At 33.6% G+C, this 15,097-nt stretch overlaps 1 protein-coding gene across 7 annotated transcripts in view; it reads left to right on the top strand.

Annotated features, from left to right (window-relative positions):
* Positions 1-13,839, top strand: part of LOC130452930 (disco-interacting protein 2) — a 266,446-nt gene extending 252,607 nt beyond the window's left edge. For 3 of the 7 annotated variants that reach the window (XM_056792468.1, XM_056792466.1, XM_056792464.1), the window contains exons 4-18: positions 88-219; positions 340-585; positions 646-912; positions 2,097-2,258; positions 2,319-2,721; positions 2,776-3,146; positions 3,200-3,493; positions 3,552-3,985; positions 4,078-4,309; positions 6,676-6,809; positions 6,915-7,228; positions 7,288-7,641; positions 8,345-8,988; positions 9,964-10,249; positions 10,534-13,833. In XM_056792468.1, coding sequence (XP_056648446.1) covers positions 88-219; positions 340-585; positions 646-912; positions 2,097-2,258; positions 2,319-2,721; positions 2,776-3,146; positions 3,200-3,493; positions 3,552-3,985; positions 4,078-4,309; positions 6,676-6,809; positions 6,915-7,228; positions 7,288-7,641; positions 8,345-8,988; positions 9,964-10,249; positions 10,534-10,786 — 4,526 coding nt within the window. In that variant the 3' untranslated portion in view covers positions 10,787-13,833. Of the gene's footprint in view, positions 1-87; positions 220-339; positions 586-645; positions 913-2,096; positions 2,259-2,318; positions 2,722-2,775; positions 3,147-3,199; positions 3,494-3,551; positions 3,986-4,077; positions 4,310-6,675; positions 6,810-6,914; positions 7,229-7,287; positions 7,642-8,344; positions 8,989-9,963; positions 10,250-10,533 lie in introns of all 7 variants that reach the window. The other 4 variants (XM_056792467.1, XM_056792465.1, XM_056792470.1 and 1 more) reach the window with 3 other exon arrangements.
* The last annotated feature ends 1,258 nt before the right edge of the window (positions 13,840-15,097 follow it).

The raw sequence follows: 15,097 nt of genomic DNA, 5'->3' as shown, positions 1-15,097 counted from the left end.
ACTTAGTAGTCATTTATGTTTATGTGGATTAACTAGTGACGGTAGTGTTTTTATCTAAATCTGAAATTAATTCTTGTTTTTACTTAGAAGTTAGACAAGAAGCCGTACAACAGGCACTCGCACAAGCTTTGCAAAACAGGCACAAACCTTCTATGCCGATGCCGTCCAAGAGAACCTCCGTGATGGCGAGGAGTCCCGATCGAGACAGACATGATTCCGGTAAGTCCGTGAAATTTAATATCGATAATCCGGCAAATTTTGAGGTTACACATCCAAACTTTTTTCCTGTATCCAAATCACTTAAATATTGATGATTAATTTCATCGAAACACATTTCAGAATCTTCGTCCGATGAAGATAGCATTGTAATTGAAGAGACGGTGGAAAGTACCCCCGAAAGAGAACGAGTAAGAGACCGTGGTACTCCACAGATATTTCCGCCGCCACCGTTATCGGATACAAGTAGTACCGGCTCTCCTCCACCGTTACATCATAGGCCTCGAATGCCGCCGCCAAATAACTGGGAAGATAAAAGAAGAATCGAAATTACGGAGATCAGTGACGTACTACAAAACTTTCGACCTTGTGAGTCAAAATTGATTGGCTTTTTAAATTTTATCATTTGGAAAAATGATTTTTTCATAGATTCTCAACCTCCGGATGTAACCCATAATACTGCAGTGGGTGGACGTAGACCAGCAGCTGATCGAGTAAACCGATATGGTTCGTCTGGTTCTGATGATACAGTTGGAACCGGCACAGGTAGATGGAAAGTGTCTACAAAAATACAACAATTGCTGAATACGCTCAAGAGACCGAAACGTAGACCTCTACCCGAATTTTACGAAGATGACGATATAGAATTGGAAATTGCAGCTAATCCCAAAGATCCTAACGCCCCCAAACCAGAGGGTAAGTTTTTACTAAATATCATCAAAAAAATTAAAAATCTTCGCGATATGTATTTTGAAACTTGTATGATTTTACTATTAACAGAACTTTCTATAACAAATCTTTGGGTAATTTTATACTTTCCCTCGTTTTGAAAATGGTAAAACATGTAAAAAATTGTAGTTGGATGATGTGGAAAATCTTCTTGTTACAAAACAAAATTCTATCGACTATACCCAAGGGAATATCACTATATGAATGAAGACACTCCTAGTGGAATGTCCATAAAATGATCCAACGGTCATATAAGCTGTGATTTTTTTCAGAACTAATTTTATAAATCAAAAAATATGCAGCAGTCACAGATATCATAAAACGTCCAGGCAAATTGAAATGGTAGAGCGTAGGTTATGTTGAAAGACAAAACAAGGAAATAAGGATCACAACGAGTCGACCAAGAGAGACCGAAGGAAAAATAGGGAGACCCCACAATCCCCATCAATGCGGTCAAAAGAGACCAGAAGAAAAATAGGAGGTCTCCAGTCATGTTGGAAGAAATGACAAAGAAAGGTGGACCATAAAGAATAGTAGGAAGACTCCACAATTTGTAATAAGGCGACTAAGAGAGACCAGAAAAGACTAGAAAAATAGGAAGTCTCCAGGAAATATTAGAAGATGTGAAAAAGAATGTACCTTAAAGGGAATAAAATGGCAACCAAGAGAAGTAGGAAAATCACATAATCTACAACATGGCGACTAAGAGAGATCAGAAAAGACCAGAACAATAGGAGGACTCCACGTCATGTTGGAAGACACCATAAAGTTCAAAGCATGGCGAGCAAGAGAGACTAGAAGAAAAATGGAAGTACTCCAGGTCATTCCGGAGAACAAGGCACAGGAAGACGGATTATATAGAACAAAAAGAGACCAGAAGAAAAATAGGAGGAGACCAAGTCATGTTGAAAGACATAACAATGAGAGATGTACCATAAAGACAACAACATGGCGCCAATAGAGACGAGACGAAAAGGAGGAAGACCACAGAGACGTTCGAGCTTGGTGATATTAAGGAACTAGGAAGCTTATGTTGGATACAAATGAAACAAGACAGAATAATGTGGAAGGTATTAGAGACACTTATGTCCGGGAATGGGTGCACAATAGCTGATGATGAAGAATAATAATTTCGTAACAATTTTTTGTAGGAAGCGGTATGAGTCCGGCAGTAGGTGAACAACTTGTAGTACCATCGGGTTTACCAAGAAGTTTAGAAGCCGCCATTACTCGATATGGAAATGGTACTTTTAAAGCACCCGTGGCTACTGTATTAGATCCTAATGGAAAATTATCAGTAACATTAACGTACGGTAAGTACTTTATCATTAAATTAATAATCTATATCAAACGTTTCGAATGATTATTTCCAGGTAAATTGTTAAGCCGATCGCACAAAATAGCTTACGCACTTTTGACCAAATCCTTTAGCAAAAACGGTGATACTAGTCTAAAATGTGGTGATCGAGTAGCTCTAGTCTATCCAAATAATGATCCAATCAATTTTCTCTGTGCTTTTTACGGATGTCTACAAGCGGGCATCGTACCAGTGCCAATAGAAGTGCCTATTACTAGACGAGACGCCGGTTCCTTACAAATAGGATTTTTGTTAGGCAGCTGCGCCGTACAAGTAGCGCTCACTTCCGAAGCCTGTTTAAAAGGTCTACCGAAAACTGCTTCTGGAGAAGTTATTCAATTTAAAGGATGGCCGAAATTGAATTGGTTCGTTACCGAACATTTAACTAAAACCCCTAAAGACTGGTCTCCGACGCCAAGGTAAGTAACTGTCCATCATCCACTATCAATGTTATTCCAACTTGTAATTTGTAGGTTAACCGATGAAACACCAGCTTACATAGAATACAGCACGGACCGTGATGGCTCGGTAATGGGGGTAACAATAACGCGCACAGCTATGGTACAACATTGCAGAATGCTAACAATGTCTTGTAACTACACGGAAGGGGAGAATATGGTTTGCGTATTAGATTTCAAGAGAGAAGTGGGACTTTGGCATTCGGTATTGACGAGCGTTCTAAACGGCATGCACGTTATATACATCCCTTACGCACTAATGAAAGTAAACCCCGCTAGTTGGATGCAAATGATTACCAAACATAGAGCCTCAGTAGCAGTAGTTAAATCCAGAGATCTCCATTGGGGTTTGTTGGCAACTAAAGACCACAAGGACGTCAATTTAGGTTAGAAAATGTTTATCAATTCACGGAACCATTTTTAATGTTGATGTTTGCAGGCTCTTTAAGGATGTTACTCGTAGCAGATGGGGCTAATCCTTGGTCTTTGAGTTCATGTGATCAATTTTTATCAGTATTTCAAGCGAAAGGACTCAGAGCCGATGCCATTTGTCCCTGCGCCAGTTCCAGTGAAGTTCTAACGGTATCTGTAAGAAGACCTGGAAGGGCAGGAGTTAACGCTACAGGACGAGGCGTTTTATCAATGCAAGGCTTAAGTTACGGCGTAGTAAGAGTTGATCAAGAAAATAGTTTGACTTCATTAACATTGCAAGACTGTGGGCAAGTGATGCCAGGTAAATAATTCATAATTTTCCTTAATTCGTATCTAAATTCCAACATTTATTTTTCCAGGTTGTGTGATAGTTGTTGTGAAAATGGAAGGACCTTCGTATATTTGCAAAACAGATGAAGTTGGCGAGATTTGTGTCAATTCGGGCTCAACAGGTACTCAGTACTGGGGCTTGCAAGGTCTTAGTAATAGTACGTTCAAAGTACAACCTCTAGGAACGGACGGAAAACCGATATCCGACGCCGAATACACTCGATCCGGTCTACTTGGATTCTTAGGACCGGGCGGTTTGGTATTTGTATGCGGATCGCGTGACGGATTGATGACGGTAACAGGAAGAAAACACAACGTCGACGATATCATCGCTACTGTATTAGCAGTGGAACCAATGAAATTCATTTATCGTGGAAGAATCGCGGTATTCAGTATCAAAGTTTTGAGAGACGAAAGGATATGCGTCATAGCCGAACAACGTCCCGACTGTAGCGAAGAAGAGGTAAGTTAACGCCATCTAACCGAACACTCCTTTTAATTACTACTATTATAGTCACGACGTTCGTTTTTATATATCAAAATACTATTTCGTAGTCATTCCAATGGATGTCGAGAGTTTTACAAGCAGTCGATTCCATACATCAAGTGGGGCTTTATTGTTTGGCGCTTGTACCGCCGAATTATCTTCCGAAAACACCTCTGGGTGGTATTCACTTATCGGAAACGAAAAGAAGATTTATGGATGGTAATTTACATCCTGCGAATGTTTTGATGTGTCCCCATACGTGTGTTACCAACTTACCGAAACCTAGAGAAGTTCATTCAGGTAACATTTTATCCGTTATCACTTTCTTATCTTTATAAGTGTTGTGTTTTTAAACATTTCGAGATTTATTGTTATCAGTGACGAGATTGAGGTGAAATTTTTGGCTGGTCGCATCTGATTTTTTTCATTGCATACTAGAATTCTAACTATCTAACTTTCTACTTGATATTTTTTATCAAATTTCATTGGTTTCTTTCAATATAAGGCACTAGAATATTCTTGTAAGGACCTAAACGTTCGGTAATTGTCTCTTTTATGGTGTTGGAAAAAGGGACACTCAAGAGCCTGTGGACTGAACGGATTTCTCCTATTGCGTATCGATAGTTTAGCGTGAACAACAAAATAACTAATATTTAATCCAAAATATCGTATTCACAATTCACGAAACCGCAATGTACAAAACGGAAACTAATAAAACGGAAAATTTAATCACCGGCTCAATAACTTGATCAGTTTCTTCACAAATATAAACCATTTGGCAACGGCGCGTTTTTACTACATCATGGCGATTTCAATATTAGTGATATCACTGTAAATTTTGACAGAACTAAATAATTGAACTTCTATTAGCTCTTCAGGAATACTAATATAATGTTACTTATTAGTAGGACTTTTGTCTCCTTTACACCTTTCAACTATATATAATTATAATTATCAATTATAATTCGATTATTATTAAATAAATTACGGTGTAATGGTTGAAAAATACGGTTATGTATCAAGAAAAAAAATGTCTCTTCACATGCGTGTTCGTTCTCGACGCCATTCTCCCTCCTGTCTTCAGACATTATTGCGTAGCATGAAATCAATTGTCGCCTACTATTAGGCAACCAAAAATGGGCTGCATTTGACATATGACATTTGACATAACTTTTATATGAAATTATAAAAATTAGTCCTAATTAAATCAAGACTTTTGCATTTTTTATACCTACTATATTATAATAAAAACTTTAGGTTTTTCGCTGATTTTTATCATTATTCTAATGAAAATCTATAAGAACCTTAATTTGAACTGTAGAATTGTTTAAAATATGCAGATATGTATATAGCCAGATTAAATATTAACATAGCACGGAATATTTAATAAGTTAAATGCATCATAAGTTTCTAGGGTATCTCAGGTACTTATATAAATAAAAAATATTTTCCTAGTTTCTCGCTAACACCACCTCGCATTATTTTAAATATACAAAAAAAAACTTCCTCTGCTTGTATATTATTTCCCTTATTTTTTTATATATACAGCACCCTCACCTTCTGATAGTACCAAATTGTGTTTGTAGGTATAGATTTAAGCTACACTTAACAAATTTGGTGGAAAAAATTTTGACAATAGACATTTTTTATTATAAACTCAAATAAAATAACTGGGAAGACTATTTGTTAAGTGTTGCATTCCTTTAAAAACTGACTACATCTTATTTTGAGAATAGTTTAAATAATTATATTACGATTATGTCATTCAAAACTAATTTGTTATGGCCCTATTGACTATAATAATATAAATATTTTAATAGAAAATGAAATTGATAGAAATATAACGATTTGAGTTATAGCATTAGAAAATGAAATCAAGAACTTTTAGTACAAGCTTCTGGAGGTTGTGGTAATCATGAGTTTGTGGCGTTACTGACCACAATAATGTTGGAAGTCTAATAATCTGAATATAATTTACGATGATATGACAATTCGAATAACAACCTGAGAAGATAAGGTCTGAAACTGACATTCAAAAGTTGTGGCAATTATAGGTAATTAAATTTGTGGCATTATCATCTAGAATTATCAAGATTTGCCCATATGAATAACAAAATGACAAGATAAGGGCATGAGCTGTTTATACAGACATTTAAAAAATATGGCATTCATAAAATAATTAATTTTCTGTGGCATTATTAACTTAAATAATGTTTATAATCTAATATAAAACGAAATTCATCAAGATATGCCAATTTGAATAACACACTGGAAAAATGGGATTCTAAACTGTTTATACGGACATTTAAAAGTTGTGGCAATTATAGATAATTAAATTTGTGGCATTATCATCTAGAATTATGTTAATATGAAATCAAATTTATCAAGATGTACCCATGTGAATAACAAACTGACAAGATAAAGGCTGTTTAGACAGACATTTAAAAAATGTGGCATTTATAAAATGATTAATTTTTTGTGGAAGAAAAAAAAGGTTTGATCGAATCATACAAATTAAATTAAAAAAAAAACATGTTCAAGTTGATGTAGTCACGTTTTTATAAGGAAAATTTTCAATTTACACATACACACCTTTTGATCAACTAACATATACCAAAAAGCTTTCTGCTTGAGTGCTATAGCATGTTGTCCTTTCTGCGTTTCAGCAAAGGAATGTGTTTCAGACGTGGGACCGGCGTCTGTAATCGTCGGCAATCTTGTTCAAGGAAATAGACTTGCGAGTGCTCAAGGAAGAGAAGTTGGGGGTCTTCTTGATGAAGATGGCGACTCTTCTAAAAAGGTAAGTAAACGTTTGTTTATTTCACCAGAAAACACCAAATATTTTCTTATAGAAAAGAAACAGTACGTTAAATAGATATTATATAATAATTTATTTGATTTTCAGCAACAATTTATCGCGGAAATTCTTCGATGGAGAGCTCAAGGTACTTCAGACCATATCCTCTTTACGTTGCTGAATAGCAAAGGAGCTGTAGCTAAAGTGCTTTCTTGTTCCGAGCTCCATAAAAAAGCGGAAAGAATAGGAAACCTTTTAGTAGAAAAAGGAAAGATCAACACTGGTGATCATGTAGCTTTAATTTTCCCTCCGGGCTTAGATTTGATTTGTGCTTTCTATGGATGTTTATATGTTGGTGCTGTACCAGTTACTATTCGACCTCCTCATCCACAAAATCTACAAACGACGTTACCTACCGTTAGGTAAGCTAAGACATTCTTTCATTATCGATACTAAATTTTATCTATCGGTTTTTTTATAGGATGATAGTCGACGTATCGAAATCCGTACTGGTGCTGTCAATACAGGCTGTGATCAAACTTCTTCGATCAAAAGAAGCTAGTAATGTGGTGGATATAAAATCATGGCCGCTCATCTTAGACACCGATGATATGCCTAAGAAGAAATTACCAGTGCCATATAGAGCTCCGACAGCTGAAATGATGGCTTATTTAGATTTCAGCGTTTCAACTACCGGAATGTTGGCTGGAATAAAAATGTCACATGCTGCTGTAACCAATTTATGCAAAAGTATGAAGTTAGCTTGCGAATTATACCCCAGTAGGCATATCGCTTTGTGTTTAGATCCTTATTGTGGACTAGGATTTGCTCTTTGGTGAGTATTTCACATTTATCCTATTTAAAAGTTCATTTTTCTTCTCTTTAATGACATCGTCTAATTTTTTATTTATCTGCATCGGCTAGGCGATAAGAACTATATTTATATATATGATGGTACACCCTTTGAACCTTGTAAAGCTTTCTAGATCATCTTTGCGGGGTGGATCAACCCTTTTTGTTTATTTAATCCACTCTAACGCTAATTATTCTCTATGCAGTATTTTCTTCCCTTTTTGGATTCTCATTCTATTCAGGTCTTCCTCTATTTCTTTAAACCATTTTGATCTGGAACCTTCCTTCTTTTTCTAACTCCTGGTTCCCATTATAGCATTGACAAAGTTACTGTGTGTTCGTCAGCTCTCCACAGATGTCCTAGCCGTCTATATCTAACTTGAGGAGTTGATCTAACTCTGGAATATGTTTTAAGTCAGGTTCACCCTAGTTGGATCGTGTGGTGTCCATTTTCTTCAATTTTTCACTTGATAACTGTTTTGACCTTAACAAAATTATCAACAAAAGACCATAGTTGATCAAAATCAGTTTGTTACTTGGTATTTTTTTTAACTACAAGTACACTATAAGACCTCCCCTTCCCTTTTCTTTGGCAACCATTGCAAAAGTATGAAAAAAGACTCCTCTAATCTGAATAATAAATATGAGTTGCCAAATGTTGAATTGTAGTACGTTTTTTGTTCCAGGTGTTTAAGCAGTATCTACTCAGGCCACCATTCCATTTTGATCCCACCCTCTGAAGTAGAAGTGAATCCAGCTCTGTGGCTCAGTGCTGTTAGTCAATACAAAGTTCGCGACACTTTCTGTTCTTATGGCGTTATGGAACTCTGTACAAAAGGTCTCGGTTCTTCCGTTAACCAGCTCAAATCTAGAGGTATCAATTTAGCCTGCGTTCGAACATGCGTCGTAGTAGCCGAAGAAAGACCAAGAATGAACTTGACTACTAGTTTTTCGAAGTTGTTCAGTGCTTTAGGACTTAGTCCTAGAGCGGTATCGACGTCTTTCGGATGTAGAGTAAACGTCGCTATTTGTCTACAAGGTGCTTCTAGTCCTGAACCTTCAACGGTTTACGTCGATTTGAGGGCACTTCGTAACGATAGAGTGAGCCTAGTAGAAAGAGGCAGTCCACACAGTTTGTGTTTGATGGAAAGCGGAAAATTGTTACCCGGAGTTAAAGTGATTATAGCTAATCCTGAGAGCAAGGGACAGTGCGGGGATTCGCATCTAGGAGAAATTTGGGTGCAAAGTGGACACAACGCAAGCGGATACTTCACTATTTACGGCGACGAGAGCGAATATGGAGATCATTTTAATGCCCGTTTAGTTACTGGTAAGTATTTTGGTTGTTTACCTATTCTGTTCTGATTTCAATATGATCTGAGTATCAATTTATTGGATAATGAACCATTCATCTATTTTACTGCCTCTGAAATATCAATTTTTATACAACTTTCTTTCGGGGCCCCCTTTCACAACAAAATTTACACAAATCCTTCTTCATTCTCCACTTAACCTTAAAACTGTTTATGTTAAATTATTTCATTACTATCAGGAAGTTCCTGCTAGATTAAAATCATTAAATTCTTTACTGTTCACTTCTTAGATCTCTTTTATATGTTTTTCTCGATGAATTATCTTTATTTTAGGTCTCTTTTTATTAAAATTTCGTTTATAAGCACAGACCTAATAACACAAGATACTAAATGGTGATTTAATTTATTTTTATACCAAATTTTCTTTTATGAATTATTTCTATACCAAGATAAAAAGAAAAATCGTTTATTTCCAAATTTAACTTTTTACAGATAAATGTGGTTATGTTTTAAGTCAGGAAAACAAATTTGTTTATCGCCAGTAGCGGGCCATTTCCTTTGTTACTATTATTGAAATATTTTGTTGCCTAACATTTCTATTTAATTATTAGTACTAGTTTCTTGGATATTTTTATTTACCCGCAAAAATAAGATCTAATGCATTGATCAAGAAATTATCCTTGTGATTTTTTAAAATCAATCTCGTTAGTTTAATACTTTCCTTTTTAAATTTAACTTCTTGGTTTATAGTTTCTAATTATAAATGAAAGGAATGTACATAAGGAAAAACAGTCAATTCCTCATAAAAATTTATTATTATTAATATTTTAAGAAAATAAATGAGATAAAAATAGGCATTTAAACACGTGACTGCGACTATGAGTTATACTGAAAAGGCAGTGGCTAAAGTTACAGTATCCGTACAGTTACTAACAAAAAAAAAGAATATTATCCAAATGTATTCCACATATATAAGTTGATATATTTTGCAGGTAATACAGGGGAAGTTTACGCCAGAACGGGATATTTAGGTTTCTTAAGAAGAACGGAAATGTCAGAAAATAGTTGCGTTACCGACGAAACCGTCATTAGTAGAGAAAGCGATAACGAGTCCTTGGGGTCATCGCATCACGTTGTACCTTCGGACTCGCCTGAATTACACGATGCCGTTTTTGTAGTAGGTGCTCTCGACGAAACAATAATGCTGCGCGGCATGAGATATCATCCCATAGATATAGAAAATAGCGTTCTGAGGTGCCATAAAAAAATTGCAGAATGGTAAGTACAAAAAGTTATTTTTTCTTATCCTCGTTCGTAACGTCATAATTCGTAAAACCTACGTCATTACATAACCTTACATTCGTTTATTTGTAAACTTTTAAACCTAACCTAACCTAACCTTACATTCATTTATTTGTAAACATGACAATTTTTATAGGTATTTTAGAGGGCAAATCAAAAATATTGTTAAAAAAGTAAAATGTTTGTCAACTATCCTATCCAACTTCATATTTCTCAAAGTATAAAAATTGTGTTTCTATGGAAACTTGTTGTATTTACAGTGCTGTATTCACTTGGACAAATCTGCTGGTTGTAGTAGTAGAATTAGACGGCAACGAAAGCGAAGCTCTAGATCTCGTTCCTTTAGTAACGAATACCGTTTTAGAGGAACACCATCTCATCGTCGGAGTAGTCGTTGTAGTCGATCCGGGTGTAGTACCAATCAATTCACGTGGTGAAAAGCAACGTATGCATTTAAGAGACGGTTTCCTAGCTGACCAATTAGATCCAATTTATGTGGCTTATAATATGTAAAATGTAACGGATTTTTCTTTGTCAGATTCATAACTTTTTGAATGAAAATGAAGGATATAAGTTAAATATCTGATGTTATAAGCGAGAATTTTAAAATTTTGATTTGGAAAATTAAATATTTGGTATTCAGAAATTTCCTGAATTTAAATTGCGGCTTGAAACATCTATTTTAAGTCTGAAGAAGATAGAAAGTGAAGTTTGGACTATAACACCAGTATGATTTAGTATTTTTACATTATTGTTTATGGTGGTTGTGGATCTGGCATTGGAATAAGAGCCCAATAATAATTTCCAGCTTATTTTTTTTATAAATGTCTTGACAATACGATTTTATTTTTGTTTACGGTCGTTTCATTTTCATTATTGCTGATATCTTATTTGATTTTGATTGTTAATTTTTATTAAATCAATTTTCTAATTTTTATTTGTTTTCAGTAGAAAATAAAAAATTGCAATTTGTTAATTAAAAAAATCTGCGCCATGGTTTTATTAGTGATTTGAATTGAAGTTTCTCAAAGTTGTCCATTTCAAAAATTTTTATATAACGATAAAAAATAATTATTGAAGTGTTTTGAACTTTGGGACGCTTTTAAGGAACTGCTCAATTTTCTTTAGAAAATCAAGTGTATATTAAAAAAAATGTATAAGTCGGCGAGTTATAAATGTAAATAAGGCCATTTAGTAGGGTCTAATATGTATCGTTATAATTTTTCTTGTATCATTATTTTTAAGTTGTATATTTATGACTTAGTTAATTCGCTTAGTTTAATTGAATTTGCATTTTTTCAATTATTTTTGTCCAGAACAGTCCACAGAAATCGATATGAATAAACAATTTGGTATTAATTACAATATTTTCGAATTAATTGAATAAATAATATGGGAGATTGACATTTGGCGTTTTAATGATACAATGATATTTAACGTTTCAATCAAACTTGACATCTTAATGACATTTGCCATTATATCACGTCAATACGATGATTAAACATATTTAGTGTATCAAAATTCGCATTTCTAGGTTATGTTTATGATGTCAACTTTAATGAAACACCAGCAAACGCTTATCAATAAATAAAATTGTATAAGATGCACTAACGCACCTCAACTTAATCATTTAAAAAAAACTGGATAGTTTAAAAAAATAGTTAAGCTTCAATATATGCTGGAAATTCTTTTTAAAAACATAAAGAAGCACAGAAAAACGAGAATTAAATAAAACTGTCAAATAAAAAGAATCGGGACCCACAATAACTTACAACTGACATTAGTCCGTTGTGAAACTTGACATTTTATTGGCACAATAACCTGTGATAATAAAAATTGCAATTTTAATGACATTTGACATATTACTACAATATAATGATTAATCATAATTTCTATTTAAATTTGTGATACCAACTTTGACATGACAGTGAAATAAAAAGAATTAGAACACGCAATAACCTCAAAATGCGAATATTTCCCTATGTTTTTAGCATCTAATGACCGTTTTTAAAACTGACAGGCCATAATAAAATTTGACATTTAACTTTGTTGGTGACATTGATTCAACCAACAACGTGAGGAATAGGTAGTTTGACAGATTCGTTAATGTCACAAAACTTTGGAGGTTGTCATTTCATGTCTCATACAAACTAACGTATACTGGAATTTATTGAAAATGAAAACATTAAATAGATAGATGAACGATATAGGATTACTATCCTACTACTACTACTACTATTTGAATAAATAACAGAAGTTTGTGGGTTGGCCATTATGTGATAATTTATATTGGCAACACTGATTTGTTTGCCTCTAATCATGTGTGACAATAATGAATGTACTATAAAAAGATTTTTCGTAAAAAAATGTCAATATTTTGTATTATTGTTATCAAAAAGTATTCAATTATTATTAAATGGTATAATTTTGTGTTGGTAGTAAACTATAAAGCAATCGAGTATATTTTTATTATCTTTCTCATTTTATTATTCTTTAAATCTGACAGTATGAATTATTCAGTGCAGCCAATATTTTTTTGATGAATTCAAAATAGCAAAAGTAAAATATCACGAGATAGTAACTTGCATGCTGTAATTTCATTTTACAATTCTCATATGGACTAACAATTTTATTTTCCTTTATCCATGACTTATTAGCAAATCGTTATTAGAAGTATTGTTATTTAGCCAATTTGATCATTTCTGTGGACTAGATGCATAGTTTCAGTATAGATACCAGCTCAATGTTAGTAGCCGATCACCACAATAAGAATTCACAGTTTTTTATTTTATTCAGTATAAAACTTTCATTTTGTATAATTTTAACAGTGAATAAAATTCATCTTTGGAAAGCTAGATCATAGTAACGGACATATTTTGAAAATTACATTTAAATGATGGTACTACAGTTCAGTAATTGGAAACGTAATTTGTTTTCTTTGTCCCTTATAATTTATGTCTACACTACCACAAATTTTATTGAATAGTCATCACTATTGCTGAATATTTATTGTTACTTTTAGGCTAATCATTTTTTGGACACGGTGATGTTATGAAATATCTAAATTTCAAAATATTGGATCATCAATTTTAATTAAATTACTAATTTTTAGGAATTTTTTAAAATGTGTCAACGTTGCGTTTTCATGAACTGTTTCGTATTTATCACTCTAGTCTTACGATTTAGTGGCTGCTTACGGATTTTTTGATAAATATTGTGTTTTATTATTACTCGTTTATTGGAAAAGTTATGTCCTTTATTGCTTTTGAAAATTTTTATTGCTATATATATATATATTTGTTTTCATATATTTTCTTTATGAATGGGCTTTTTTACAATGCTCAATCGGAGTTACGGAAAAGTGTTGTATTTATTTAGTTCTGCACAGACTTATGTTGATATACAGATGTGACAATAGTTAATTTTTCATGTACATATTTTAACATAGTTTGTAGAGTTTTAAAATATTAAACTTCACAATTGAATGTCCCTTTTTAGTTAATATGTAAAATGAATCTACATACATGGTCACAGTTGAAAAATTATGATTAAATGTATCTTTATAATTGCTTGTTTTATTTTTTATTTTTATTTTTTTTCACCCACATCTCCCTTTTCCATCGGTGTATAAGTGAGAAACGCTAATGTAAGTCGGTAAGCCACCCGCTGGACTGGTAGGCTAAAGTGCCTTTACAAATATTGCATGTTGAGGTCGTAAGAATCAAATGGAGGCCTCTTAAAACCCCATCCACATGCTTGCCAAACAGTGACAAAACACCGAACACGTATCGTATCGTAGTAGTTCATGCTATAAAAAGAAGAGAACTGAAACGTCATAATTGAGTAGGTAGAAACAATTTTACCGACGAAGAAACGAAACAATTTGGACGATCAAATCACTCCAAGCAACAGCTACAGATATTATAGTGCAAAGGGAAATCAAGCGAAAAAATCCATACTGTGGAATGGTAACACTTGTCCAGGACGGAAATCCTGAAGAGGTTTAGCTTAAAGAGGAAATGTTTCAGTGTTTTATAGAAGTTTAGTACATTCCCACATACCAGTCGGTCTTTTATGTTCACTGATGGTGCGGTGCATATCTTTGGATGAAAAAAAAAGAGTGAAACGGATGCTGGGTTCTTATGGCTAAGTTTTCTTGCGTTATTAAATAATGAGGATCAGTGGGCACCATCAATCGAGGATCTTAAAATAACTGATTTAACTGATAATAAATTGAAAAATGAACGGTTATTATGTTAATAATAAATCAGTTAACTTATCTATACGCGTTCAGAATTAAACTCAAAAGTACTCAATTTATTAATTGCAATTTAAAATATCAAAATAATGCATTTTGAGAAAGCCTTTGGTATCTCTAAATATTAGAATGAAATTTATTTTGTATTAAAATCACTTTTTAATCATCAAACCGTTTTCGGGATACAACTTCTAGAGCGAACTAGCGATTTAAATTGATTGCTAGAACAAAGTTCACAAAAAACTAAACTAAAATATAAAGACGACCCCTTTTTTGCAATAACAATGCTGGTGTGGTTTGCAGGCCAACCTGGCTGAGTCCCACAGCTACTTTAGTCTCGTAATGTTTGAGGTTAATTCCCTTACAGCCTTTCAAGATATTGGTAACAGTATCATTCAAGTTTCCTTTGTTAATTGAATTTACAACTTTTCAAATTAAAGTAAATACCTTTAAAATTATAAGAGAAATCGGTTGGTGTAATCATTTAAATAGTAAAAAACAGAAACCTGGAATATATTCATCGTTGAAATCGAATACAACTAAGTATCAAGTGTATTCGACACTAA

This window comes from Diorhabda sublineata, chromosome 2, assembly GCF_026230105.1.
Source record: "Diorhabda sublineata isolate icDioSubl1.1 chromosome 2, icDioSubl1.1, whole genome shotgun sequence".
Lineage (NCBI taxonomy): Eukaryota > Metazoa > Arthropoda > Insecta > Coleoptera > Chrysomelidae > Diorhabda > Diorhabda sublineata.
Note: the sequence above shows the minus strand (reverse complement) of the source record. Positions and strands in the feature narration are given on the sequence as shown.